The sequence below is a fragment of the Oryza brachyantha genome, chromosome 11 (assembly GCF_000231095.2).
Source record: "Oryza brachyantha chromosome 11, ObraRS2, whole genome shotgun sequence".
In the NCBI taxonomy this organism is placed as follows: Eukaryota; Viridiplantae; Streptophyta; class Magnoliopsida; order Poales; family Poaceae; genus Oryza; species Oryza brachyantha.
Window position 1 is genome coordinate 16,884,154 of NC_023173.2, and position 17,347 is coordinate 16,901,500.

The following is a 17,347-nucleotide window of genomic DNA, read 5'->3' on the forward strand; positions in this document are numbered from 1 at the left end:
TACTGTTCTACAGTCCCTTTCCTTCCTGCCATGAATTATTGAGCATGCATGTTCTAGTCTACTAGCTCATGCTGAACGATTATCAATGAGATCCAGTACTGTGATCCATGACCAACCTAGCTAACATCTTCTCGTGAAAAAGAGAAAAAATGTATGCCATTTATTTCAGAGTTTGCTAAGAAATTGATGGAAGTTACATGTGGAAGGACAGCCATGTAGACATACATGGTCCCTCAAAAGTACTAGCAATAAAGTATGGAACTTTCACATAGTCACTCTATCTAGCTACTTCATGCATGATCAGGCACGACATCTAGGTAGCCAAGTGTTGTCTTGTGCTATAAAAGGAGAGGGACCCTTGATCTTTCCCTCCACAATTCAATCCAGTTCTTCCCTACCACACCAATATATCATCTCAAACACGTTGTAGTAGACCTTGAGCAAACACTGCCTCTACTATACTAAACCTATCTAGCTAGACACCAACAGTGTCACCATGCCTAAGAAGAAGCTGTCACAGAGATTGTTTTCTGCCTTGGTCTCCCTACTCCTTCATGGGAAGCCCCTCTCTAGATCATCATCATCATCCAACAATAACACTGCATTGCTACACCCTTCCTTGGTGCACAAGTCCTCCTTCAGCTCCCCTCCCATGGAGAAGCTCGCCGCGCAAACCCTAGTCCTCGACGTCGAAGGCAGCCTTCTTCGATCACCCTCCTTGTTCCCCTACTTCATGCTTGTGGCACTGGAGGCAGGAGGGTTCTTGAGGGGCCTTGTGCTTCTCCTCCTCTACCCTTTGATATGTTGCATGGGCAATGACATGGCCTTGAAGGTCCTGGCAATGGTGTCCTTCTGCGGTTTACGGGTCAACCGGTTCCGGGCCGGGCGCGCCGTGCTGCCCAAGTGGTTCCTTGAGGATGTTGGGGAGGAAGGGTTTGATGTGATGAGGAGTGCCATGAGGAGGGTGTGTGTGACAAAGATGCCTAGGGTCATGGTTGAGGGGTTCTTGAAGGAGTACTTGGAAGCTGAAGTTGTTATTGGTAGGGAGATGAAGGTGGTGTTGGGGTTCTTCACTGGACTCATGGAGGAGGAAGAAGAAGGTGGTGATCAAGAGGAGGTGCTGCTTGAGGAGAAGAAAATGGCGGTTGATGTTGTGGGCTTCTCTTCCTCCTTGGAATTTTTCCAGCATCATCTCTCACACTGTTGTAAGGTACTGTAGCATAACTAATTTAATTCAACGTGTAAATTTTGCATGTTTGTGTTAATTCGTAATCCTACTTAGAATATTTGATTTTAACTTGCATGAGTTTCATGACTTTCATCACCTAGCTAATCTGTCAAGCTATATAATTTTGCATGTATATAATATTTTTTTTCTGTGTGATCTAGCTAAATCAGTTATTTAGACATGCATGCATGTATTAACCGTGATGGGATTGAACCACAACATATATATATATATTCTCTGCATATTTACACGCGAAAGTTATCATAGAGAGAGATGTAATTTAATTACAAACTAGCTAGTAATAAGTATGTAAATATCCTTCAAAAGATACATGCATCTTCAACGCTGCAGGTCTCATGCTGATCGTGCAATTATTTGATCATACTTTACCTTTTTTTTTTGTTTTGCATCCCCTGTGACCAACAAACTAGTAATACTACTACACTTTAATTTGCCCAGAAAGAATGTGACCCTGTACCATCTAGTCACAGATTTCACCTCTTTTCCTTGATTACACAACTGTTTCTCATGTCAATTAAATTTAAGAATATTTTGATAGAACTAGCATACTGTGTGAAATTAATTTCCCTAATGTGAATTACTGTTTGCACTCCATTTTGTCAAAGTTATCATTAATTCAATATCTCTTCAATCATTGATCATTCATATATACTATTCCATTTTTTGTTTTGGTTTTGCAAGTGATCCTTTGGCCAACAAAGTAACCATCAGTCACAATATATACCTATCTAGATTTATGGCCAGAAATAACTATAATTCAGGGTGAAAAAGAGTATATCCAACATTAGTGTAATTAATATCTGTCAGACTGTCACTCTCACTGATTTAATTTTCCCTGAAAGAATGTGGCCACTTGTGCTAGCTACTAGTCACAGATTAACTGCCTGCCTTTTCCTTCCACTAGTTATTTAATTTTTTCTGTTTCAATTAAACTTTAGAATGTTTTGATCCAACTAGAACTACTATTTGGAAATTAATTTTCCTCATATGAATTATTGTATGCATACATTTCTGAATATCTTGCCAAATCTTGAATTAATTAGATCATCTAAATTAAATTAAATTAAATTACACACGTACGTGACAGGAGGTGTACATGGTGACACGTGAAGAGAAGGGGCGGTGGTCGGCGTTGCCGCGCCACAAGTACCCGAAGCCGATGGTGTTCCACGACGGCCGCCTCGCGTTCCGGCCGACCGCCGGCAACGCGCTCGCCATGTTCACGTGGCTCCCGTTCGGCGTGGCGCTCGGCGCCGCCCGCCTCGTCGTCTCGCTCGCCGTGCCGTACAGGTACTCGACGCCGATCCTGGCCGCCACGGGGATGTCGTGGCGGCTCAAGGGCGCGCGGCCGCCGCTGGCCGGCGGCGGCGCCGCCGGGCGCCGCCGCGGGCAGCTGTTCGTGTGCAACCACCGCACGCTGATCGACCCGGTGTACGTGTCGGTGGCGCTGGACCGGCCGGTGCGCGCCGTGTCGTACAGCCTGAGCCGGCTGTCGGAGCTCATCTCGCCGATCGGGCGCACGGTGCGGCTGACGCGGGACCGGGACAGCGACGGCCGCGTCATGGCGCGCCTCCTCGACGGCGGCGACCTCGTCGTCGTCTGCCCCGAGGGCACCACTTGCCGGGAGCCGTACCTGCTCCGGTTCAGCCCGCTGTTCGCCGAGCTCAGCGACGACGTGGTCCCCGTCGGGACCGCCGTCGACACGTCCACGTTCTACGCGACGACGGCCGGAGGGCTCAAGTGCTTCGACCCGCTCTACTACATCGTCAACCCGAGGACGTGCTACACGGTGCAGTTCTTGGCGAAGGTGGACACGACGGCGGCGAGGGAGAGGAGGATGCCGAGCACCGACATGGCCAACCTCGTGCAGAGGAAGATGGGCGACGCGCTCGGCTACGGCTGCACCATGCTCACCAGGAAGGACAAGTACCTCATGCTCGCCGGCAACGATGGCGTCGTCAAGACGGAAGACCAGAACAAACACCCTGCTGTCTCTGCTCCGGGGAAGAAGAAGCAATAACCAAACATAAATTAGCTAGCAAAAATAAATAAATACTACCTCTTGTTTTTAATGGATGACAACGTTAACTCTTAATATATTTGTTTGACCATCCATTTTATTGAAAATATTTAAAAACCTAAAACACATAAAGTTCTGCTTAGAGTACCTTTAATAATAAATTAAATCACAATAGAAAATAAATTATCCTATTTTTAAAAAAACACACGAAAGGTCAAACAAGTACTTAAAAGTCAATATCGTTATCTATTAAAAACAGAAGGAAATAGTAGTTAGCTCTAGATAGATTTCTTTTTTAATGTTGATGGTAATTTAGTTTGCTGTGTGTTCTTATTGTATTTCCCAGTTGCTTCGGTTTGTAAGATGCGTTCATCAGGTTGATTTCTTTTGTCTTCTTAATCTACTTTATTGTATAGCACTGTAAAACTACAAGAAGCTGCTGGCACCATCAGGGAGCTTGTAGAACATTTAATTACTACTAGTGTGAATAAAGTAGTGGTTCAAATTCGTCAGATATACTCATCCATCATTGCAATTAGCTTGTTTGTCCTTGAAAGAAACTGTGTTCACCCCTAATGTCCAGTTACCTCCGTTCCAATAAGTGTATCTTTTAAAACGTATCCACGTAGAGATAACCTGATGAATGGTGTAAAATATTTCTGGTGTACCTTAAAATAATCTGTAAATAGATACACTAACGGCCATTGATGACTTGATGTTGATATACCATTTAGCAACTATTTAGTATTCATAATGAAGGCTTGTATATTCTATCAGGAGAGAGAATTTTTGGAAGTTTGAACTTAAGTTCATGTCTGTTGGAAGATATATACAAATCTATCATTGGGCCCACTCCATGAAGATGCCATGATAGAACTCTATGTGCCACTATCTCATTCAATAAAACTTTCATGCTGTATTTATGTAGACCCAGCACAAAAACGAAACTGTCTCCCTCAATTAGAACTGAAACAAAAATGGAACTGTTTAACTGAATTTGAAGTGAAACATGCGTTCGAGAAAATTTGAAGTGAAACCCAAATGAAATGGAAGAACTATCATGCAGTAACTCTCCCAAGTGGCAAAATTAATGCACTATCAATCTATCATGCAGTAATTCTCCCATGTGGCAAAATTAATGCGTTTGCCGGGAGTCGAACCCGGGTCTATTGCTTGGAAGGCAATTATCCTAACCGTTGGACTACAAACGCTATCTTGGTGGTAATTAAAAAAATGACCTATCGCATGTGACAGAATATTATCAAGCAATTCAATCATCGCCGGCAAAGCATCAATGATGCCTGATCAAAAGATATAATGACATTCATCCATTGATCATCACCAAGAAGGCTCGATGCCCAGTCATTTTCTATCATGAATGAGATTAATTAATCGAGACCTCTCACCGTCACGACATGCAAGCATAGATCGACACCAAAGGAAGGCCTTAAAACTAGCAAGGACCATGCATGGAGACATCAACCAGCCATTGCTACAAGCTGCGTAGAGAAAACAGAGGCCATCGACCCATGTGTACTCAACGTCGTCGTCGACCTGCACACTGATATGCTGCCAGTTGCTTGCTTGCATTCACGGCAGCAACCAAGCTCATCAGCCACGGGCTCCTTTTCATGGATTTTGCCTGCCTCTGTTGATTCCGGTGACCACGATGTACTGTACAGTACAACCAACATGATGAGTCTACTCGAAGTCTATCTATGGCTTGTTTGTAGTAGGAAGTACTGTGCATTCAAGGTTCAGTTGTTGAATACTCGATGTCTATATGGGCTTGTAGTGGTAGGTACTGTGCATTCAAAGTTCAGTAGTTGAGGTGGCTATTTCAGCTCCAGTGTCAGCCATCAGCCCATCACCATATCTCCATGTACTGATATGCAAGCAATATATCATGGGCCATGATCTATAAAAAAGTGGTCTTAATTAAGTAGTACTGCATTAATGCACCGCCGAGTAGTGCGTACTTACGATGATGCATGCCAAGGCTCATGTTTAATTCTTCTTCATCCTGGTCGCCGTCTGATCTTTCTCATGATCTGGAAAAAAACAAAAGGCGTAGCTCGTGATCAGGATTGATGGTCTGGATCACGTGCTACCTACCAGCAGAAAAAGGCATCAGTACAGTAACGGACCTTCTGATCGAATTCTGAAGCCAGGCAACAGTTATGTTCAGTACGTATTGTATAACTGTTGCAGCACGAGTTTCTTCAATCCCAAATGTAGGACAAGTTGTGTTTCTGTTTGCGTGCCCACACTGAACTGGTAGATCAAATCTGCAAAGCAGTAGTCCAATAGTGTAACCGAGAGACCAAATCTGAGTAGCAACCTTTCATGACATTAGTTGTTTCTTGCTTGTACTGTCTCCTTTCGGTGAGTGATAAAACCAGCTGCTGGGAGGACCACCATCACTTCCGGGATAATTGAACTACCGCCCTTCAGCTGTGGCTCTGCATGGAAAATCAATGTTTTGCACTAAATCAATAATTATGGTTAGTTGTATCTTGAAAACTTTAACTGCAGAGTTAGCAACAAACTGAAGGTACGATGTATAGGATTAGACTTCAGTTCAGATTTTCATCACATATCCAGGTACGGTAATAGGTAGTACCACTTCCGTTTCATATATTATAAGATGTTATGTGCTTTCCTAGATTCACATGGATATTAATAGATCTGGAGACATATATAAACATATACATTAATCCATAAGTGAATTTAGATCGAGCCAAAACATCTTATAATATAGAACAGAGGAAGTAACAGATTAATCATTTTTCTAACACATGGAAACCTTTGCATATAATTGCATTAAGAAGAAAATAGGCATAAAAAACTGGGAAAAGAAAAGGTCATAAAAACAATGGGGATTCTTTATTCAAGCCACCGGTTAGATTGCTAAGGGATAGTCTGGTGATTTTGAATTTTATGTCCCAACCGCAAGATGGCAAATATAGAAGAGAGCAGAATTAAAAACAAGATCTGGGATGCAAGAAACAAGGCTAGCTAAGACAATGATTTGAACGTGGACAACAAGCACTGTGCCGAATGCCTTGGGCAATTGCTACCAGGGCCAACTCAATTAAGTTGCAAGGAAATGTAGTTGAGGTCTGGATAAGACTGTCTTGGCTAATGCCAATTATTGATAAGTTCATTTCAGCATACCTATGGAGTAGTATACAAGTTGCAGCTGCAATATGCCAGCAACAATAGATGAGAATAAGGTTCGAACTGTGACATTCTTGTGAGGTCAAACAATCAGGCCACAGTTTCTCATGCAATTTGAACATACTTACATACCTATTAATTTAGGTGTCCATGTCCCCTGATTCGCGATGAACAAGTATATGACTATTGAAGGTCCCATCAAGCATATATACGATGGGTTCAACCAACAGTACAACTACTATGCAGACAGCCTGCCACTGGCCATGGCCACTGTATGTTTAGGATGATTTCCAACTACCCCAGCAAGTAACTGAAGACATATGTGAGCTCTAAAAAAATTGAATTAGTTGTGCTGAACTGCTAATATGTTTATTGCTTTTGATTATAAAAAATGGTGGTCATTACATAAGCAACAAAAGCTGGATGAGGCACACTTACAATGACCACAAAAGAGACCAATATATCAGAGTTGTCAGACAGTTGATGCAAATAATCCATTGGTTTTATCAGTTGCGTCCCACCTCAGAGCTAGAGTAAAAAATAAATTTAACATAATCTTGATCTATGCTTCGGTTAACACTTCCACAGGATATAATTTGTGTGCATCCTAAAAGGATTCATGCAGCACATAATGTGTCGTCTGATGGTTTCAAACAAGCATCAATTTCACTAGAGGTCTTATCTGCTGATCCTTGCTGCAAAAGAAAAAAAAAAGGAAAACCAGATTAGTCTTAGAAATACTTCCAGAGGCTGTAGAGCATTGAGAGACACCAACCACATCATGAAGAGAAGATCGGTATAACACTATGAATCAGTGTGACAACATTGTTCAAAAGCCATACACATGGTTGACGGAAGCTGTGGTCAACATTATCCCATTGTTGTCATTGCACCGACTCTACCATGGAATCTGACAAAGACACCAAGTGTGGAAAAGAACCATGCAATCAGCTGATCAATTTCTCTCATCTAACACTGCTTGTTAATGCACCTAGTATTGAACATAAACATCAATGTACTGGAAACAGAATTAAAGGCACTCACATACGCACTGTAATGACAGTTACTGTTCCCATGCAAAGGAAGATAAGAGTTTATTTCTCAGCCTTGTCATTTTTTTATTCTTTGCCCTTTGGGCTGTGGAAGGCTCAAACATAAAACAATGAGCCAACAGCTATTTGTGTTTGACTATCTCACCAAAAATCTGAACAAGAGCATGATCCACTTTTGAAGTGGTGGAACCTATACGGATCTCTCAGCACAATTTCCCTATTAGAAACCATGCTAACCAGTTTAAATACCAGATGACAGTCTGAACAGACCCTGAGATTCTTGAATATTCTTATCGTAGATCCTTCTGGGACAATGATAAGGCCATATGCCAAAGCAAGTTTCTCGCTATGGTTCCAAAGGTTCTGCTCCTTTTGCTCTTCATCTGTATCATGCAGTGCAGATGATGTGTCAGCAATATAACCTACTTCCCTCAGTTTCAGCAATATGTCATGTAACTTTGCATATATCTTTTCTGCATGCTTATGACACCGGTCACCAATACCAAAGGTGCTTACTTCATTCTTCAGCTTAAGCCAACTGCAAGCTGGCCTTTTGTTTATATTGATGTTCTTCATGTGACTTCGTAATTTGTCAACATCCAACCATCTTGCATTTGTAGCATATAAGTTTGACAGAAGAACATAAGCTGAATCATCAAATGGATCCAATTCAAGAAGCTTTTTGGCGGCTTTCCTTCCAATTTCAAGATTTTTGTGGGTTCTACTAGAAGACAACAAACTTCGCCATATTAGATCATTCGGTAAGACTGGCATGTCTTCAATAAATTTCTCTGCCTCTGCAAACCTCCCTAAACGTCCAAGGAGATCCACTATACATACACAATGTTTTATTCCTGGGGAAACACCAAACTTGGAAGCCATAGAGTTGTAGTACTCTATACCCTTGTCTACTAGACCACCATGACTACAAGCTGAGAGTAGAGCAACAAACGTTACATAGTCTGGCTTTCTCCCGATTGCAACCATTTGATCAAATGTTTCCTCAGCTTCCTTGAAATACCCATACTTTGCATAACCTGATATCAAAGTGTTCCAGCATTGCTGAGGTCGAATGGCTTGGTCAGGAAGCAGTTTCAACATTTCATCCATCTTTCCACATTTCCCATACATATCCATTGCAGCATTAACAACGTATGAGTCTGAATCCAACCCAGATTTCATACCAAGACCATGTAGCTGCATGCCTTCTTCTAATGATGCGAGGTTTGCACTGGATGACAGACATTCAGCAAGACAAACACGATCAAGTTTCTTTCCAGCATGAAGCATACGGATGAAGAGCTTTAGAGCTTCCTCTCCATAGCCAAGTTGAACATTTGCTGCTATCATGGCATTCCATGAAACGCCACTCTTGTTGGTGATAGTATGGAACACATTAGTGCTTGATTCTAAATCATCACACTTTGCATACATTGTGATCAGGGAGTTAGCAACATACTCATCTGATAAAAATCCAGTGCGTATTATGTATGAATGTAAGGGACTTCCATAATCATGCAGATCATTTGAACACGTGAAAGAACCATGTATATTTATCATTGTAATGTAATTTGGCTTTATCCCTGCACCTCGCATCCAAGAAAACACTTGCATTGCCTTTTTACCATCCTCAAGTCCTGCATAGCCACCAATAAGTACATTGTAGCTGACAACATCACGATTTTGCATCGACTGAAAAACTTTCTCTGCATCTTGCACAGAATTGCATTTCCCATACATCGTGATGAGAGAATTACCAACTAGCAGATTTTTGTGAAGACTCAATTGAATTACAATGGCATGAACCATTTTGCCATCCATCAAGGCTTCTGGACTTGAGCATGCTCCTAGAGCGCTGGAAAATGTCATGTGATTTGGGATTTCATTCGTTTGGAACAACTGACCCAGTGTATTCAACGCAGCAGTGCTAATACAGTTCTGCACATAGGATGAAATCATAGTGTTCCATGATATTAGATCCCTTCTACTCATGTTCCAGAACAGAAACTCAGCATCGTTCAGTTTTCCAGCAGCGGAGTACATATTAACCAGGGCATTAATGACCGTTAATGACGAATCCAGACCACTCCTGAGACACAGGGAATGGATTGCGCTTCCATGGCTGGAATGTTCTGAGGCACAGACAGACATCAGGCTACACAATGTTGTCGCATCAGGCTTTAATCCACGATGACGCATATCTGAAAACACCAGAAAACATTTGCTGCAGATCCCTTCATGTGAGTACATCGATATCATCGCATTCCATGATATAGTGTCATGTTCCTCCATCCTATCAAAGAGCTTCTCGGCATCCTGCACCCTTCCCATGTTGCCAAACATGGTAATCAATGAATTTGCCACAGAGACCTGCTTTTGGAGTCCAGAGACTATCACGTGGGAAGCAACCTGAAGGCCCGGCACCTCATTCTCGAGTGATCCACACAAACTGACCACTGTTGCGAAGGCGTTTGCATTGCATGGAACCCCTTCCCTCCTCATCTGACGATAAGCTCCCAATGCCTCATCCAGGTACCCATTGGACGACATTGCCACCATCAACGCTGTCCATGACACGACATTCCTCTCGGGCATCTCCCAGAACAACCTCTGTGCATCGGACACAACCCCACGGGAGCCGTACAAGTGGAGGAGTGCCGTGCCGATGTAAATGTTGACCATGAGCCCAGCCCTGTGGGTGAGTGCGTGGATAGCGGCGCCGCAGGCGAGGCCCTCCTCCCAGGCCCCACCCCGGCGACGCTCGCAGGCGGTGACGAGGCTGGCGAGCGCGAACCCGCTGAGCGGCACGCCACGCTCCCGCATGCCGCGGAGCAGCTCGAAGGCCGTGCCATCGCGGCCGCAGCGGACGCAGCCGGAGACGGCGGTATACCAGGAGGACGGGATCCGTTCGGGCATTTCGTCGAACAGGTGGAGCGCGGCGTCGGGGGCATCCCGGTTACGGAAGTAGAACGCGAGGAGCGTGTTGCGGTGGAAGGCACTGAGCGGGAGCGCGAGGCGGATGGCGAGTCCGTGGATGGCGCGGGCGAGGAGGGGCCGATCGGCGAGGCGGGAGAAGCCGGCGCGCGTGAACTCCGCGACGGCGGGGTGTGGGTGGTCGGCGAGGAGAGCAAGCGTGAAGCGAGAGCATTGTTCCGTGGAGGAGGAACCAGCAGCAGCGAGGAAGGTCCGCGACGGCGGCGGTGGCCGGTGGAAGCAGTGGCGGTGGATGGCCGGCGGCCGGCTGCGGCGAGCGAGGGGGGAGAGCCACTGCATCCAGTTTCACGGGCTCTTGGCCCATCAAACAAGACACAGAAAAGCGAGTAATCATAGCCCAATATAGGCCCATTAAGCTCTGGGTCACAAATAAAATTAGCCACTCAATTCGGCCACGCAGCAGAGCTATGAATCTTCTCGGCATCTTCCTTGCTTAAAAAAAAATGAGCCTTGGTAGGTAATGGTAACCTTGCTTTGTTGACTTTGCTTGCTTGACTCCCAACTCTTCCCAAGTGACCAAATCCTCTGAATGCTGGATTGAATCTGAGCAAGTAGGAAAACACATTGGTAGCTGATGGCTTCTTAGCTTCAGTTCTTGTTCCCCTTCCCCTACCGAGTTGAAGCAAGCTTCAACAATGGCAGATCCAGTGACAGTTGCTGCTGCAGTAGGTTGGGGCATGAAAGCGGCTGGCTGGGTTGTCTCACCCATCATCTCAAATCTGGTGAAGGAAGGCTTCTCCTACCTTGGCTTTGACACATCGGAGAAGCTCAGACAGCTCGAGATGAAAGTTTTACAGCTCGAGCTGATGCTAGGGCTGGAGGCAGTTCAGATTTATCCTCACAGGAATCGCTTGGAGCCATTGTTGAAGAACCTTCAATCTGCTTTCTATGAAGCCGAAGACATCTTGGATGATGTTGAGTATCATCGTCTAGAAAGGCAGGTCCAATCTCATCCCTCTAATAACAAGAGATGGGTGCACAAGATCCATTCTAGTCTACCCAGTTTCTCCTTCATCAAAAGACAGGTACTTTAACTTCATTTCTTCCAGTTTTATCTCTAAAATCTATGTTCTCAACTCATGGAAATCAAAATGATGTGTACTTAGTCTCCAAGCACTATCTGTTTGGGTTGAGCCCTGGTTGCTGATCAATTCTTTCTTCCTGTCTTTTTTACCACACGATTTTCATATAGTTTTGGATGTTTGCCAATTTTCCCGCCCGTGTGGCTCTTTGGACACAATCACACTCCATGCACTTCGTGCCATTCCTTTAGCCAAAGAGTAATTTTACCATATCCTTAAGAAGGTACCAAAAGGTATTATTGTTTTCTAGATATAAAATTTGGTACTTTTGATATCTTAGATACTAGAAATACTAAATTTTACATAAAAAACTACGGTATCTCATGGTACCTTCTCAAGGATGAAAAAAAACTCTTAGCCAAAATGTTGATAGCCACCTTCACAAAATAATGCCAAAATGTTGATAGCCACCTTCACAAAATAATGTAAAGACAAATTTTCACACTGTTTGATAGTGCAAAAACCAAACACACCATTAGTCACTATACACACACTAGCACAGTGCTCGTACTTCGCCACAAGGATAAAAGTAACAATTTCATTTAAAATTCTAATAAATAATACCGTTAACTTTTTTATAGACGTTTAAACATTCGTCTTATTCAAAAAACTTACATAACTACCATTTTTTATAAATAGATTTATTACTACATATATATTAATTATAACTTACATTTTATCATATTTGCACAAAGTTTTTGAATGATTAAACTCACGTCAAAAAGTCAACGACCTATTAAAATACAAATGGAGTATACCTAAAATAATATCAAAAGGATAAATAATCACAAATAATATATCTAATAATAAATGGATGAAACAATCTACATCGAGCATGGTTTAATTAATTAGTTAATTATAACATCGAGCATGGTTAAGTTCATATAAAATATATGTTTGTCTTTCAACACTTGGATGGCTAGAGGCCAAGACTCTCAAAGCATAGATCAGGGGGTCAAATCCTCTCCTCCGCACCTCTTCTCAAAATTTTACAGGACAACACGAGGTGTTGCAGGCTGGTTGGGCCTTATTCTGGCCCAAAATCTGGCCGCCTCGTGGGCCTGCGCACTAAGCCACACGTGCATGGGCCACGCTAGGCCACACGCTCTACGCGTCATGGGCCACTGTTACTTAGCCTCTCCGGGCCGTCGGGCTGGCATTGACGGACGAAAAACTAGCAGAATCAATTCCCATTTTTATCGTGTAGGAAGCCCGGAGCAATCCCTGCAGAAATCCTCTCATTGATTCATTCATGATCTCACATGTTGTTTTGTTTTGCAGGGAAGTGGCAACATCACAAGTGAGGCACCCCCTGGTATTTCCAAAAATAGATTGAAGAAAACCCTGCAGAAGATAGAAAACATTATCAACGAAGCACACAACATTTTTCCCCTTTTGAACTTACCGAACCATAGTAATGTTGAGAATAGAAGGTCTGTTGATGCCAATGCACACAGTCCAGTAACCACTTCAGCTCCTCCACCTGTAGTGATGGGCCGAGATGAGGATCGTGACAAAATTATATCAATGCTTCATGAGAATGTAGATGGTGTCAGATCAACACCCAACGGTTCTTTATCGCATTCCTTAATTGGCATTCATGGCATCCCAGGATCTGGGAAATCAACCCTTGCACAGCTTGTATGTTCTTGGGAGAAAAAGGACAAGCAAGAGAAGAAGGATGGCCATTTCGACCTTATTATGTGGGTTCATGTTTCTCAGAATTTTAGTGTACACAAAATATTCAGTCAGATGCTTGAAGAGGCTACAGGGAAAAATTGTCTCGAGTACAAAAATCTGAACACCCTAGAGCAGAAGCTGGAGGAGGCACTGAGTGGAAAGCGGTTCTTCTTGGTACTAGATGATGTTTGGTACAACAGGGGCGAGAGCCAGCAAGAGCTACGGAAGATAGTTTATCCATTGATGATTGGCAAGTCAGGGAGCAAGATTTTAGTAACTAGCAGAACCGCTGATACACTTTCAGCTCTTGGTGCAGGGAGATGCATTTCTATATCTGACATGGATGACAATGTATTTCTTAAATTATTCATGCATTATGCGCTTGAGGGTGTAAGTGTAGATGAAACAAATCGAAGTAAATTCGAAAGGATTGGGGCTGACATTGCAAAGAAACTCGGGAGATCTCCTCTTGCAGCCAGTTTAGTGGGAGGACAACTACGTATGACACCAACCGTTGAGTTCTGGATGAATGCTCGTGATCGAGACTATATGAATGAGACAATGGGAGCGCTTTGGTGGAGCTACCAGCAGCTTGATAAGCAGGTCAGACGATGCTTTTCTTACTGCAGTATTTTACCCAGAAGTGAATTCAGACGAGATGAGTTAGTTGAATTGTGGTTGGCACAAGGGTTTATTCGGACTACTGATACAGGAGAAGACCTAGAAGTTGTTGGTCATCGATACTTTCAAGAATTAGTGTCCGGCTCATTTTTTAAGGAACATCGAGGATGGTTTGGTGAAACGGGTTACTTTACGGTTCATGATCTGCTGCATGATTTAGCTAAAAAAGTCGGGGGAAGTGATTATGTTAGAATTAAGCAAGGTTGGACCGGAGATCTTCCTCAGGATGTTCGTCATGTTTTCATTGAGGCTTATGACAAAACTTGGATGCCTAAGAGAATTTCCCAAATGGAAAGTTTGCGCACTCTGATTATTGCTACGGACAGTACAGACGAAACGGTATTTGAAAGTATATTCACGGGGATGTTAAAATTGCGGGTACTGATAGTAAAACGTAAATTGTTTCTGGAAAAGCGAAGGCATTTGATGTTACTCCCAAAATCTATGGGAAAATTAAAGCATCTACGCTATTTTGATTATGCGTCGAATGACTGTAATAAAATACATTTACCGAGCACCATTACCATGCTTTACCATTTGCAGGTGCTAGATTTCGGTGCACTGTCACGTTTAGAATTTCCGTCAGATGAAGATATGAGTAAACTCATCAACTTGCGTTCAGTAAGAGCACGCCCCTTCTACAACTGGGGAATTCGTCACCTGGGCTGGCTGACGTCACTCCAGACAGTACCACTTGCCAGAGTAAAGAAGGAGGTGGGATACGAGATACAGCAGCTGAAGCACCTAAATAAGATCCGAGGCAGGCTGTGGATCGATGGTCTTGAAAGTGTTGGAAGCAAGGAGGCAGCTGTTGAAGCAAATCTTTGTGCCAAGGTACACCTCAAACAACTAGGACTGTTCTGGGGATACGAGAGCCGCAATCTTCCGGATGTTGAAGCAGAGGTCCTTGAGGGCCTTTGCCCACCTGTGGACCTTGAAACGCTAAAAATCAATGGTTACCATGGCACAAGGTATCCTACCTGGATGGTGGGTCAGCAGAATGGCCCCGAGGACTTGCAGGTACTGGCGCTCGATGGATGCAGCCGAATGGAACGTATTCCTGGAGATAGTAAGCTGTTCACTCATCTCCGTGTGCTCAAGATTCGCTTTTGCAGCTGGGGCTCTTTGCCGGATAACATGGAACGACTCATGTCACTCGAGGAATTGCATTTGTGGCGTTGCAGGGAGATCACCACGCTTCCTACGCTGCCCCAGTCTCTGAAGGAGATTTCTGTTTATCAATGCAGCGACGTGCTGCACAGTTCTTGTCTTACAATCGGCCATCCAAACTGGCAAAAGATCGAGCATATTCCACACAAAGACATGTAAAATCCCTGTGCTCCTATATTTCCCATTTTTCTATTTGAAAATAAAAATAGATATGTTTCTTCGATTAGACTGTTACTAACGCTGCTTGTGTTTGTTAATCTGTAGATCTCCTGCCAAAACACTGGAAGTTCCTGGGACGGACCATGGTGTCAGTGCATCGCATTTGGATATTGGAACACAACCAGAAGAGGACGTTAATTAAGCAAGGTGTGGATGAGGTCTAAAAAATAACAGTGCCATTGCCGGATTGTGATCCATTTGTTCCATGTGCCTGATGAGTGGGATGGCGCGCGTCGTGGAGGATCATGTCTCGTGTTTGGAGGCTTCACTAATATCATGTCCTGTTCTTGGTTATCTGTTAAACACGAGAAGAAAAACACAGAAAAGCTGCGTATTTTAGGCAGCACAAAAACTCTGTAGACGTCACCCTGCAGTTGTGTTGTATATGCTTTCATTCTGTCTTACAGGACGATGATATCTCTCATTCAGATGACTTGTCTGATCAGGAGGATTTCCTTCTGTGCTACATTCAAGAACTGCTTTGAGATTTTTTTTTTCCCTTACAGAAGGGTAATTTTATACCCGGCTCTACAGTCAAACGGACATACGCAACATTTTAAATAGGAACTTAGAACATTCATATCATCTCATTATTTATCCTAAAAATAGAGTATACATGAAAAAGTTGATCTAGCATATACTTCATCTCATCTTCTGAAAATAGACCGTCCTCCATATTGGAAGGAGAAAACTCCATATTTGGAGTTCTTTTCTCCTCGTTGTATATCGCAACATATAATCTCAAGATTTAAACTTTACACTCTGTTATCAAATCCCATCAGAAAATTCAAATGGGACTTTTTCTCAAGAGACGAACATGTTATTACAACATTAGTATTCAGAATATAAGATGTACTTGATGTATTTATTTTTCATATTATATATATGTGTGTATGTATGTATGTATGTGGGTCTGTCTCTAGTGCATCCTACTGACATTAGTATGTAATCGATACCGTTGATCTATTTTTATCATATGACTGGGATTAATCGATACCGTTAATCTATTTTTATCATATAATCGATACCGTTGATCTATTCAAATGGGTCTGTCTCTAGTCCATCCTACTGACATTAATGTAATTTGGAGAGGCGGTTAAAGACGCCCCCGTTGCGGCTCCTATCCCATGCGTATGCTGCCGCCTCTCCCTCTTTTTTTTTTTTTTTGAGAGTCCCCATTTTTCCCAACGTCGTAGCGGTAAACCCTTGTTTTTTTTTTTCCACCCTATTGTTTTTGTTCCACTGCCGACCCACAGGGCAGTCATGCCGCTCACAGGGCCATGGGATCATCAGATTCATTCTGGGTTATCCACAATGTTGTTTTATTGGCCATGGGATCATCAGATTTAATCTGGGTTATCCATAGTGTTTGTTTTATTTGTCAGCTGCTAATGAATTGTTAATCTATTTTTGGTTTAACTATAAAACAACATGAACTTCTAAAATTCATAACTAATTCATCCGAAGTACATTTAAGCGTATTCAAATTTCAATAAATACATATACGTTTGAAGAATGCGTTAAAATTGTTTCTTTTACTATTGGTACTGTCCAATGTATTGTTTTGAACGTTCTTACTTTTATGTTGTAGATTTCAGTGATTCTGACGCTCGCATTTGTCACGAAAAACATGATATTTTAGAGCCTCAAGGCAAGTCATGCTTCAATCATTGAACTTGTTGTACACTGTTTTGAAATTATTTCTTCATTTATAAATTATTTATGCATTATTTCATAATTACATGCACCATGGGTAAAACCTATGCTTATGTTATTAGGCCATATTATTGTATTTTCTTTACCTCATCACTTTGGGTTACTTTCTATGCTGTATAATTCAATGGTCAGTCATGATTAGTCTATTCAACTCATTTAATTAGGTGTACTTATTGAGCTATGAGCTCATAATGAAAGTAGTTGATGGTACAGTGTTTTACTAAATAAACTAAAATAGGACTTAATGGTAGGCCATGGGTGCATGGGTTTGCTAATCGCGCCCAATGTAATTAGGCCAGATTTG

At 42.8% G+C, this 17,347-nt stretch overlaps 3 protein-coding genes and 1 non-coding gene across 9 annotated transcripts; 2 read left to right on the forward strand and 2 right to left on the reverse strand.

Moving 5' to 3' along the window:
- The first annotated feature begins 392 nt into the window (after positions 1 to 392).
- On the forward strand, positions 393 to 3,834 carry LOC102720564 (probable glycerol-3-phosphate acyltransferase 3). Its single transcript, XM_040528829.1, has 2 exons — positions 393 to 1,210; positions 2,337 to 3,834. The coding sequence occupies exons 1-2, from the start codon at positions 497 to 499 to the stop codon at positions 3,267 to 3,269; spliced, it is 1,647 nt and encodes a 548-aa protein (XP_040384763.1). The 5' UTR covers positions 393 to 496; the 3' UTR covers positions 3,270 to 3,834.
- A 574-nt stretch (positions 3,835 to 4,408) lies between these two features.
- Positions 4,409 to 4,480, reverse strand: TRNAG-UCC. The gene has a single exon. It is a non-coding gene; the product is annotated as a tRNA-Gly (tRNA).
- A 154-nt stretch (positions 4,481 to 4,634) lies between these two features.
- LOC102719154 (pentatricopeptide repeat-containing protein At3g24000, mitochondrial) lies at positions 4,635 to 10,784 on the reverse strand. Of its 6 annotated transcripts, none has more exons than XM_006663040.3 (6): positions 7,494 to 10,784; positions 7,225 to 7,359; positions 6,888 to 7,144; positions 5,417 to 5,731; positions 5,253 to 5,320; positions 4,635 to 5,154 (listed from the first exon to the last, which is right to left on the reverse strand). In XM_006663040.3, exon 1 carries the CDS (start codon positions 10,772 to 10,774, stop codon positions 7,643 to 7,645), a length of 3,132 nt encoding a protein of 1,043 aa, XP_006663103.2. In that variant the 5' UTR covers positions 10,775 to 10,784; the 3' UTR covers positions 4,635 to 5,154; positions 5,253 to 5,320; positions 5,417 to 5,731; positions 6,888 to 7,144; positions 7,225 to 7,359; positions 7,494 to 7,642. The 6 variants fall into 6 exon arrangements, with proteins under 6 accessions (XP_006663103.2, XP_015697773.1, XP_040385107.1 ...); XM_015842287.2 differs by having other exon boundaries at positions 4,635 to 4,943; positions 5,042 to 5,154; positions 7,225 to 10,784; XM_040529173.1 differs by adding an exon at positions 6,582 to 6,778 and having other exon boundaries at positions 7,225 to 10,784.
- A 253-nt stretch (positions 10,785 to 11,037) lies between these two features.
- On the forward strand, positions 11,038 to 15,872 carry LOC102719433 (putative disease resistance protein RGA3). Its single transcript, XM_006663041.2, has 3 exons — positions 11,038 to 11,520; positions 12,859 to 15,263; positions 15,373 to 15,872. The coding sequence occupies exons 1-3, from the start codon at positions 11,131 to 11,133 to the stop codon at positions 15,467 to 15,469; spliced, it is 2,892 nt and encodes a 963-aa protein (XP_006663104.1). The 5' UTR covers positions 11,038 to 11,130; the 3' UTR covers positions 15,470 to 15,872.
- The last annotated feature ends 1,475 nt before the right edge of the window (positions 15,873 to 17,347 follow it).